General features: G+C 33.3%; 2 protein-coding genes across 7 annotated transcripts in view; both read right to left on the reverse strand.

Annotated features, from left to right (window-relative positions):
* LOC142342736 (uncharacterized) overlaps positions 1 to 12327 on the reverse strand; it is a 467082-nt gene that overhangs the window by 437935 nt on the left and 16820 nt on the right. The window lies entirely within an intron of this gene.
* The window catches only part of LOC142342738 (organic cation transporter protein-like), a 57038-nt gene continuing 46692 nt past the window's right edge, over positions 1982 to 12327 (reverse strand). For all 5 annotated transcript variants that reach the window (XM_075394263.1, XM_075394260.1, XM_075394262.1 and 2 more), the window contains exons 5-10: positions 8581 to 8716; positions 7954 to 8082; positions 3914 to 4022; positions 3543 to 3696; positions 3014 to 3259; positions 1982 to 2298 (exon numbers count right to left, since the gene is read on the reverse strand). In XM_075394263.1, coding sequence (XP_075250378.1) covers positions 2105 to 2298; positions 3014 to 3259; positions 3543 to 3696; positions 3914 to 4022; positions 7954 to 8082; positions 8581 to 8716 — 968 coding nt within the window. In that variant the 3' untranslated portion in view covers positions 1982 to 2104. The remainder of the gene's footprint in view (positions 2299 to 3013; positions 3260 to 3542; positions 3697 to 3913; positions 4023 to 7953; positions 8083 to 8580; positions 8717 to 12327) is intronic.

A 12327-nucleotide genomic window follows, 5' to 3' on the forward strand; every position in this document is an offset into this window, starting at 1 on the left:
ATCAACCAATCATAAAACAGTGTTAACATTGTCTCAGTTCCTATTGGAAAGCAAAAAAATCATAAATTTGTACGTCTGCCATTTTCCCCAGCGCCGGAGTACTCCCATGTTTTCTGAAATTTGATTACATTTACTTGATGGCTTTATGAAAATCACACAAAAAAGGCACTTGAACAGACAAACAATGCGAGTTAATGGAATGTTTAAAAGTTTGACACATAAAATATTCAAAGTTCATTAATATACTTTGTTCTCACCTGTAAAACCATTTTTCAGTATTCAGTTTCTGCTAAATTGATAGCCCCATGTGTTCAAATACATGGCAGTTACTTTTCCTTTTTTCTGAGCTATTTGATCTATCTATGAGATTTGGTTCAGATTCAAAATTTGAGAAAACTAAAATGACCGACTTCAGAGTTCTGGACTCACGTGTTGCTAGGTTTTGAGTGAAAATTGGGCCACCCTTGTGATTTTCTTTTTTAATTGAAAGATTGATGGAAAGATTCTTGTACTACAAATGAGGTTATATTATCAACAAAAAACTTGTTTCAGGAGCTTTTAAAACTAATTATGCGCTAAAATTGAAGTTCCTCACATTTTCATATGAAAATTTGAACTATGACGTTTTCAAACAAAAAAAAACAATCATCCAACTATTAGGAAATGGCTATCATAGAAATAAGTAACATGAAAAGAAATTGAAAAATCACTTTGATTAAAACCTCTCATTCTGATCAGAAAAATTTTTTCTTCGAGAAAATTTTTTTCAAATTTTTATTTCCAGCTTTACAACTGATCCGCATTGACATTTCTATGTAATATTTAAACTAGGCAGGTTTGTTGACCAAAAATACAGAGATGAGTGACATATACAATTTGAATGAAAACGATATAAATGAAAAAGAAATGCGCAAACATAAAGCTTCTATTTTCTTCAACAATGTAGCTAAAACAGGCCAACGAATTATTCTAACATTTTTGTTTGGTTCTGATTGCCTTTTTTAAAACTGTTTCATTCGTAGTTTTCGTGATCTCCTCATTAAAAAAATCACTGCTTAACGTTATTTTTGAGTTCAAATGTATAATCAAAATTTTTAGCTCTGTTTTTGATGACGTTGCACTTGTTTCGCTATTTTTGCTCTCTAGTATTGAAAATTAAAGCACAATATAATTAGACATGAAGCTCAAACGAATATTTGTAGCCTGTGGATTGTGTTAATGTGTTTATATGAGAATTGATTGCCGTGTCAGTAATTATACAAATTCTATGGTTTGAGTTTTATTTCAGTGGATATTTTCTTGCATCGAATTTCGCCAAGGTTTTTTATCTGTTAAATCTGTTAATTAACAACAACTTGCGCAGTGAAGATACCCCTGTGAAAATTCTATATGATAGGAAGAATAAAACAACATATGATGAGACAACACTTATTTTGAACGAAGATTTTTTAAAGTTCATTCCAATAAATCTTCCATCTATTAAACATTTGTTGCTCAGTCTACCACCGGCGTATAATAGTTTTTGTAACTTTTTTGATCTTTTTAAATCAGATTATAGCAATATTTATCTTACGTTGGAGAAACCGTTGAAATCTGCAAGACTTTTGACAAAGAAATCTTCAACTCGAATCTTGTTGCCTTAACAACCTTAGCACCCTCCCTTCTTTTCCCATTTAAATTGATTTTACACACCTTTGATGTACGGCTAGTTTATGTTGACATAAATTCAATGTCAACATCAGTGCATTCAATATTGATGCTTCATATTTTCACTTTTATTTCCGCTGACGCTGTCACCCGATGTTGTCATTTTATGAGATACCCACCAAAACCAGTCGAAAGGTAAGCAAGTTTGCGCAAAAAATGAACTGAAAAGCTGAAAAATTGCAATGTCTTCAAATCAGTTTTGACATAAACGGAGACACTGTTAAGCTCTAAGCGTCGTCAGTGGTTTGTTGCAATGCTATTGCGCTCAAACAAGTATTTGAGCAATTAGAATTCTGAATTATTTAAAAATAATACAAACTTTCTTGTCACGAATAGAATAGCAGCATAGCATGATAAATAAAAACCAACTTTTGTTCATATCAAAAGAGTATTATGTTCAACAACTTTCGTCATCGTCCTCTTCGTCTTGTTTATCTTGCAACTTCTTCATGGTGACTTTTTGTGCTTCGGTGTCATTGGGTTCACTTTTCCGACCACATCCGAAGTTCTCCTTGATGAAGGTATCTGATTCGTCCATGCAATCGGAGAGAGTGAGGCCTTGCGTCTCCGGATAAATGAAACATGATAAACCTAGACACCAAAATCTTCTAAAGTGAATTAAGTTGAAATTTTTCTACTAAATTTATGATAGAAATTATCCATGGAAAAAATTGCCTTGACTCTGACTACGGTCCTCGACTATGTAACTAAAGTCAATTTGTACCCCCCCCCCACGCCTGCTAACTTTATGAGTCTTTTCAAAAAGTCAAGGCCACAACTAGGTTAGTCAATAATTTCTAATTCAGCTACTATGGTTACAGGTTAGAGGAATAAGTTTAAACATTTTGTTCTCGCTCAAATATTTGTTGAAACTGGAGTTGAGCTAAATTTTTACTTTATGTGCAGTTAGGGAAACTTTATCTCATCTCTGACTATTATGACAAAAAGCACAATCTAATCAACAAACTATCCACGTCTAGAAGACTATGCGTGATCATTTTTGAGTTTAATTTTTGACAAAAAAAATGCCTCAAGCTGTATGAATTTTTTTCCTCATAGAATGCATATTTGAATATAAGTTTAAACGGATTGAAAACAGATTAAACGGAATAATTTTGAGGTCAGAATCCAACAAATTTTTATTCCGCACAAACGAGCCCCTAATTCATTAAATATTGATGCGGGGGAGGAAGGCTTAGGGCCGGTGCCAACATTTTGGCAGTTATTTTTTAACCCAAGAAACAATAAAAAATGTGTTTTTGTGTATAATATCATATTTTTCGACACAGGAACACAAAAATCTCACCGGCTACAAATGTGATTCCAATAATTAAATAGTGTGGTCCATTCGGGTTCCATCGTCCAATAGTTGTGAACTGGGCCGACACAATTCCTCCAATACGACTCCAGGTACTGGTTGTGCCCGAAATGATCACCCGAACAGGTGTGGGAGGGTACTCAGCCATTATTAACCCAAGTATATCCCATGACCATGAGATGAATGAACGACCCAACATGCCCATCACCATAAGAGGAATCGAATCTATCATTCCTGAAATGTTAGAAAAATCATAACAGCCTTTCAAATTGGTGACCAGTTTTTAAGACAGATTTTAACATAATCAAATTTCGCAACCATATTATTGAGTATTATGTATTGGAGACTAATGTTTTCAAAACCATGTATCGTGTGAAACAGAAAACGTTTAAAAATAAGCTCCAAAAAAACTCGCACAAAAGTTTTGGCTGACAAATTGTAACAATGAAACACGAAAAGTATACCCACAAAAAGAAAATGCTGGTTTAAAGTCCTATCAATAGTTTTGAAGACTTACCCATTTCTACAAGAACAGCGGCTGCAGTGCTGCATACAGTGACAGTCCAGAGAAGCACAATGGAGAATGGCCTTCTGCCCACTCTGCTGGCCAGGAACAGAATCACAAATCTACCTCCGATCTCAAGAGCCCCTCCGTAGATCAGACTCTCGTACTGAAACAAAAAAGTCACAGACAATCATCAAATGAAATTTATTCCAAGGAAAGTCGAAACGCTACCCAGATTATTGAAGACCACATCTGCCCAGTAGCATTATATACTTATAGCATATATACTTTTTGGTAGTATGATAAATAATTTTTTCCACATTTTAGTATTTTTGAGAGAATATGAAGAGATATATGATAATAATCAGTGCTTTTGTACTAACAATGCTGCCACCTAGATCTCCGACCATGAGTGACCATCCGTAGTAACACATAGACACTGAAAACCAGTTGAACCAGGTCACCACTGTCGCCAACAGGATATACTTGTATCTAAATTATTAAACTGTTTTATATTCCACTCCTAGTGGTAGAAGTAGATTAATTTCGTTGTCAATATAAACGATAACTCTAAATATTACACAACTTGGACGTCAAAAATGGTATTAAACTCATCACATTATTGCTCAGTCGTCCATGGGCAAATGTAGAAATAATCAGAAAATTGCAAGCAAAACTTTTCTTCAAATAATAATGTAAAACATGTGCAGTTTAAGTGTAACTTGAAATTAAGGAAGGTCGATACTAATTTTGTTCATGCGTTTGAAACTTTTCTTGCCCGGTTTTCCACGAAACTGTTTGCGAATTTTGTTTTTTTTTTATTTTTCTTTTTCACGAGTATATTCAAGAAAACTTTCGCAAATTTGTTAAGGAAAAAACTGCTCATTTTTTTTCTTTGGTTGCCACAGAAGTTAAGTTACTACTGCGAAAGAGAGTTGAAAAAAATGTTTCTTCCGGAAACCATTTTATTAAAATCAAAAAATCAAACTTTCTAAAGAGAAGGTGCCATAAAAAGATTCTTCCACGGTGACAGTTGCACCTAAAGTGAATTTGCTTTTTCCACCAAATATACATTTGATGTATCTACAAATAGACAAACCAAAAAACAGAAGTTTCAACAGATCTCATTGATCGAGAAAGTATAAAATTGGATGATTATGCGTCCAATTAACCTAAATTCTATATAGTCCAATTGTGGATCCTATACTCTACTTCGTGTTGTCCAAGCAATGGAAAATTCTCAGCGGCCCGAGATTAATTTACTCATTTTTTTCTTTCAGGTTAACGATGTTTATTCTCAAACACATGTTACGGTCTACAACTTTTTCTCAAAATTTTTTAAGTGCTCCATTGATCAGCCAGCCAATAAGAAAAGTTTTAGCATTTTTCAAACCTGATTGGTCTCCTAAAAACTTCTAGGTGTTGATAGGTGTGCCATCTTCACCAGAGCCATAAATATGGATCCCAAAAAGGGTTCGCAAGAATTGCTAGAAAGGTGAATTCGAGGCCTTGGAATAGTGCACTCTTCAAAATAAACAAATTTCGAACAGGAAAACAATCTATTAGAAATAATATTTAGGAAAATTTTTTTAGGTGGCCACAGTCTTTAGTTACAGGATATTTGCACGATGTAATTTTAAGAATATAAGTAAATTAAATTAACTGAGACGTATAAACAATAACTGTAAAAATTACACAAAATGGACGTCAAAAGAGATATCAAACTCATCAAATGGTTGATAAGCTGTGTGTAAGCTACTGGGAAAACACTATTGAAAACTCTTCTGACTATTGGACGTAAAACAAACAAAGGTTGGCATGCATAACTTTTCTTCAAACAAGATTGTTAAAGTTTTGAAACATAATGAATAATGTGTATTGAAACATAAGTGCAATAATTTATACGTTGATTAATTTTTTGTCAAGGTGTATATTTAAAAAAACTTTGGAAAAGCTTTCAAACAAAAAGACTGCTGCATTTTTTGTTTTTGTTACCATAATAATTCATTTTCGACTGAGAAGCTGAGATGAAAAAACGTGCTTCTTTCAAAAATTTCTTATTAAAATCAATTTTTCTGAGGAAAATGTTGCCAAAAAAAATTTCGGCCAAGAGAATTGCTTCTAGAGTGAATATGTGTGCTCCACCATACAAGTGACGTCTCGAAAAATAGACGTACCAATATAAAGAAATTTTTATCAAATCTGATCGATTGAAAAATTTAGAAAACTGAAATAAGTTTACATACTTAGCATAAATAGTCTATGTAAAGATGATTATCCTCCTAAAAAATTCATTTTAATACATGTGCCATTTTAGCTAGCGCCATAAATATAGGTCTTCGAATGAGCTCGCATGAATTGAAAAATAAGTAAAATCTAGGCTTCCGAACGTTGCGTACTCAAAGTGCGCAAATTGTGAACATGGAAAAATCTGTTGAAAGTAATATTTGAGACATTTGATGTTTGAGTGCAGTTTATAGTTACACAAAACTATAGTTACAAAACATATATAACAGGCTGACGTTTAATTTTTTCTGGAATTTGAAATCAACCTTCCGCTGCTGAATATCTTCATGGATTTAGGTTCAAGAATTCGTCCTCATTTTTGGAGTATTGCGATTCATTTGTAAAGTACTCTGATTAAGAATAACAGTTATTGGTAGTACGCTTTCAAAATTGGCGTCACCAAATTTTGAGACTTGACTCCATCGAATTGTCTGTTTCCGAGTATAATTCAATTTTTCATCTGCTGTTTTGTCCTTTTTGTAGCTAACCCCTCTTCCGAATTTTTATACCTCATATGCCAGCAGACGCAATAATCGGAAATTTTGTTAACTTCACTATTTTTTTAAGTGCTCCATTGATCAGCCAGCCAATAAGAAAAGTTTTAGCATTTTTCAAACCTGATTGGTCTCCTAAAAACTTCTAGGTGTTGATAGGTGTGCCATCTTCACCAGAGCCATAAATATGGATCCCAAAAAGGGTTCGCAAGAATTGCTAGAAAGGTGAATTCGAGGCCTTGGAATAGTGCACTCTTCAAAATAAACAAATTTCGAACAGGAAAACAATCTATTAGAAATAATATTTAGGAAAATTTTTTTAGGTGGCCACAGTCTTTAGTTACAGGATATTTGCACGATGTAATTTTAAGAGTATAAGTAAATTAAATTAACTGAGACGTATATACAATAACTGTAAAAATTACACAAAATGGACGTCAAAAGAGACATCAAACTCATCAAATGGTTGATCAGCTGTGTGTAAGCTACTGGGAAAACACTATTGAAAACTCTTCTGACTATTGGACGTAAAACAAACAAAGGTTGGCATGCATAACTTTTCTTCAAACAAGATTGTTAAATTTTGAAAGATAATGAATAATGTATTTTGAAACATAAGTGCAATAATTTATACGTTGATTAATTTTTTGTCAAGGGGTATATTTAAAAAAACTTTGGAAAAGCTTTCAAACAAAAAGACTGCTGCATTTTTTGTTTTTGTTACCATAATAATTCATTTTCGTCTGAGAAGCTGAGATGAAAAAACGTGCTTCTTTCAAAAATTTCTTATTAAAATCAATTTTTCTGAGGAAAATGTTGCCACAAAAAATTTCGGCCGAGAGAAGTGCTTCTAAAGTGAATATGCGTGCTCCACCATACAAGTGACGTCTCGAAAAATAGACGTACCAATATAAAGAAATTTTTATCAAATCTGATCGATTGAAAAATTTAGAAAACTGAAATAAGTTTACATAGTCTATGTAAAGATGATTATCCTCCTAAAAAATTCATTTTAATACTTGTGCCATTTTCGCTAGCGCCATAATTAGAGGTCTTCGAATGAGCTCGCATGAATTGCAAAATAAGTAAAATCGAGGCTTCCGAACGTTGCGTACTCAAACTGCGCAAATTGTGAACATGGAAAAATCTGTTGAAAGTAATATTTGAGACATTTGATGTTTGAGTGCAGTTTATAGTTACATAAAATTATAGTTACAAAACATATATAACAGGTTGACGTTTAATTTTTTCTGGAATTTGAAATCAACCTCCCGCTGCTGAATATCTTCATGGATTTAGGTTCAAGAATTCGTCCTCATTTTCGGAGTATTGCGATTCATTTGTAAAGTACTCTGATTAAGAATAACAGTTATTGGTAGTACGCTTTCAAAATTGGCGTCACCGAATTTTGAGACTTGACTCCATCGAATTGTCTGTTTCCGAGTATAATTCAATTTTTCATCTGCTGTTTTGTCCCTTTTGTAGCTATCCCCTCTTCCGAATTTTTATACCTCATATGCCAGCAGACGCAATAATCGGAAATTTTGTTAACTTCACTATTTTGATCGCAAACTAGAAAAAAAATTAATCCTGAAAAAAATGAGCAGTTTAAGAGATTAAAATAGCAGGGAGAACTTTCTGACCTGAAGAGTTCCATGATACCGGCAGCACCTTCTGTTCCGCCCTTCTTTTCTCCCTTCTTGGTTTCTTGGACTACGTCGTCTGTTGCCTTGATCTTGATTGACTTCCTCACATCCAGTTCCTCTTTTCCCCTGAACAATCAACACTCTTCAAAAATTTTTACGTTCTATTATACACGTTTAGACCTTATCTGATGGTTCGGCTTACGAATAAAGTAGGTACTGAGCCAAAATAGGCGACCGAAGTGTAACTCTATATGTCCACGACTACTTGTGGGTTCAATTAAGTTGGTTATGAATTGACTTCCTACAATATTATTCTGATAAGGTGGACACCTCTGCAGGCTGATTTTTATGTCACAATCACTATTGTTATTTGGAGCCATGGATGTGCTCTCTCATAAACAATGAAAAGTGAACAGTTTGAGCTATGTTCATAGAGATGAAATGCAAGCGAACGTTCGAAAAGTTCTAAACATGATTATGAAAATCAAAGCGGCGGTATCTGCCCTTTGAACTAAATTTGAACTTTGACCTTTGGAACATTTACTAGCGTTATCCAATTTCATGATGCGGACAATATCTCTTGTTATTGCAATCATTATAAGTGTAGGCAATTAGGGTTCTTACATGAGGCTGACCAATTGAGGCATGGTAAGTGGTTCATTCCTGTTCCACTTGGCTATCTTGTTGAGGGATGCTAGGGCCTTCTTCTTCCTACCCATCACCCACAGCCACCTTGGGGACTCAGGCAGGATCACACAAGCTGCGAAATCGCGTTTCTTTACAACTTACTATTGGAACTTTCTAACCTAAATAGTCCATGAAGTATTTTTGTGTTTCTAGAAAGGAAGCCATTTACCTGTTCCTCGTGGGTTTCATTGAAGAAAAACACAATAACTGAGGAGATCAAAAAGATTATTTTTCATAGCAGACATTAAATTATTCTGCAGAGCGTACTCAACATCGTAGGTTTATTCCCGTGCCGAAGTACCAATCCAAAGCAATACTAGGAAGGTGTTCTGAATCAGTACCAAATTACAGACTGGTTCGTGGCACTTTTCAGGCTTGTCCGACTTGGATCAAATATCGGAAGTCGGATTGCCTAATTCGCACTCCACTATATCGGTTCTCCCCAAAATTTAGCTTAATGTGTAGTTGAAAATAAAGACCGACAAACAAGAAAGCCAAGCAACAGATTATATACAACAATTGCATTCGCAATTTTTCAGAATCGATTTACATATGGGGTTTGAAAGTTCCTCCTAATTATATCCTAAACAGAATTTTGACAAATGTTGAAAATCTAGATGCTTCCCTGATCAGTGAATATGAAAGAAGGTTGCCTAAGTTGAGTAGATGTTTCGTAATGTGCTATTCGAAAATTTTCCTGGGATACTTTTGATAGCTTCAAATTTATACCAAATCTTTTAAAACCAAAAAACAAAAAGAAAAACTTGTATTGTCTTTGCAGCGTATCAAAAACGCTTTTTAAAAGCTTTTTGAGAAAGCTCAATAATTTCTCTCCTGGGAGCACCCATCATAGATTTTTTTATTTCATATTAGGTCATATATGCTTCTTAGTAATCATACTAGGACATATACGATTTAGTGGGTTTCCTACTAGTCATAAAACAATCATATGATTTCTTTCAAAATATAAAAGAATCATATAAATGTTTTGATAGCCCAAAAATTAAATAATCTTCATTTTCGGTAAAAATTAAAGAATTTCCTGGAAATCATACAAGGTCATATATATGACACAATGACTAGTGGATATGAAACATCGACTGGTGCCTCAAAATCCAGCTTAAATAAGTCAGAGAGCAATTAATTTTAGTTGATAGCATGTGAACTACACTTAGGACTCTTTGGGTGGTCAAAAACAGTAAATTCAGATCGAATAACTATTAAAATATTGAAGTTATATGCAATAAAAAACATGTTTCTTATAAGCGATCATTACTAGGTACAAACTGGCTTCAGAGAATATCAAAACCTTAACTATATAGAGATTTACTCTTTTACTTAACAGTCGATTTTGCGAAAAAGAATTTAAACGCCTTTTGGCGAATCACGAAGTGATAGTGGGGATTTGCATAAGTGATGCGCCTTATCGAAACAGGGAGGGCCGGTAATGAGCGTACGCACAAAATGTTCCGACCCCGCTCATCCACATTCTTGACCTAATTGGCTACCAAATGATGAAGAGATCAAAAACATATATATCATTCAAAAAACAACCAATGGAAAACAATAATGCCACGCTAGAGGGCCCAAGAAAGTTTTTGATAATTGAACTACTAAAAAGGACAAAAAAAATCAAATAACATACATTATTTACGAACACAAATAGATGTCTCCAAAAAAAACCTAAAAAATCAAACTCGCATCAGATAAAACACAAAAAGAACAATTTAACCTATATTTCATTAGAAAACATATGGGAACAGTTCTCAGTGTGACTGGTTACCAGGTCAACAAAAAAGAGAAAAAATAGCAAAGAGGTGCAAACTTAAAAAATACGCTTCTATTTTTGAAAATAATTAGTTTCACAGTTATTAATGTCAATAGATTTCACCTGAAAACACTGAATTTTTCATTTATATCTCAATAGGAAGCAATTGAGACATGCCATAATCCAATCTTCAATTTCGCAAAATTTTAAAGCCAATGGGAATAACGATTATTGCCATAAACCAAAAAGAGGACAAAAATCCTCTAAAATGTAAAAATACATGAAAATCTCAAGCATTTTTTGAAGTCTTCTAGTAAAAGAAGTAACAAAAAAACTTGAAGCTAAAACAGTTATAAAGGTTAGTTTATAGCTGACTGCAAATTTGTTGTGACCAGTGTTTAGATAGAATGAGTAAAAATATATTTTGGGAACAATTAAATTCAAAAGTCATAACAGATTCAAGATTTCAACAAAAAGCGCTGGATTAAGTTGCAACACTTCAGGAATTCAATTGGTCCTGTTAATAATGAGACCATGACACGACCTCACAAAAAACAAATACATAACAAACACACATGGAAGCCAAAATTTCAAACAATTTTTCGACATCACTATTCAAGGCACTATACTTATAAGATGTTACCTGCAAGAAATGTAAATCATCCCTTTCTCCTCATCCTAACATAAACAAAATTTCCCTATAAAAGGACAACGTAGACAACAAAAAGATACACAAAAACTGAACAGTATATAAATCTGGATTTTTTTTTGAAAATAAATGGTCGAAGCAATCAGTTACAACGTATAACAAAGCGCGATAAAAATGGTTGAATCATCAAAAGTAATTGAGACTTCTAAATAGTGAGATTGAGTTACATGGTGACCAAAATGAAAACAAAGAGAGAAAGATGAAAACAAAACTTTTTTAAAAATATTATTTTGAATGTTATTAAAACAAACAGCTATAAACTGAAATCCTTATCTAGATGGAGTTATAGGTCCTGGGGAAGCAATTGAGCCTATCGTTATCAGGTATATGGTGTACAACAACAATAGGAAAGACAAACATAGAAAAAACAACAAAAAGTCTACATGAATTTGCGATATACCTTGGTTTCAGCCCAAAAAGCTTGATTTATTCAAAAAAAAAAACAATTAACATCCACAGATAGGCATTTTTTCAAAGCTGTTGATTGTTCCTGCTATGCTTTACTTCACTTAGATTTGCCAACCATGTGATATTTCGAGAAAGAAATAAAATGAACTCATAAAAAATGCAATTATGCTCCAAAATGAAAATAAAAAAAATTATTTTGAAACGCGTAACATCAAAACAAGGAAAACATTATTTGAATATAAAACTGTTTCCAATAATAATTTAATACTCACACAAAGTTGGTTACTAAAACATATATATTCAATGTCATAACAGACATTAGATAACCACTGAAAGAATAGTAGTCTATGTTCATCTACATCTCATAAAAAACTAACTGCATCTTTGATTGGTGACACTAAGTCATTGGGCTACAAAAAATCTAAAACAAATGAAAGCAGAACTCAAGAAATCCATAAAAAATTTATAAAAACAATTTGTCAAAGCCGTAAAAACCATGAGATTAACTCTGAATCCATGTTACAATTTCATTGAACATCTTTTTTCTAAATATTATCTGTCATTAATTCAGTCCTGATTTCAGATTCCAGTCAGTAATTTACATAAAAAACAATTACATATCGGAACTGTTTTGAAAGAAAGGTCGCGCCCCATTTAAATCTAAATATTTGATTATCGTAGGGATCCACGGTGAGATCAAGATCAGCCCAGATTTTGCTGCGCGTCTAACAAAACGGTCAATTGTTCAAATGATTGCTAAATAGATCAGTTTTTAAACAAAATTTTTCTGTTAATCAAA

The sequence above is a fragment of the Convolutriloba macropyga genome, chromosome 7 (genome assembly GCF_964194025.1).
Source record: "Convolutriloba macropyga chromosome 7, txConMacr16.3, whole genome shotgun sequence".
NCBI lineage: Eukaryota > Metazoa > Xenacoelomorpha > Acoela > Convolutidae > Convolutriloba > Convolutriloba macropyga.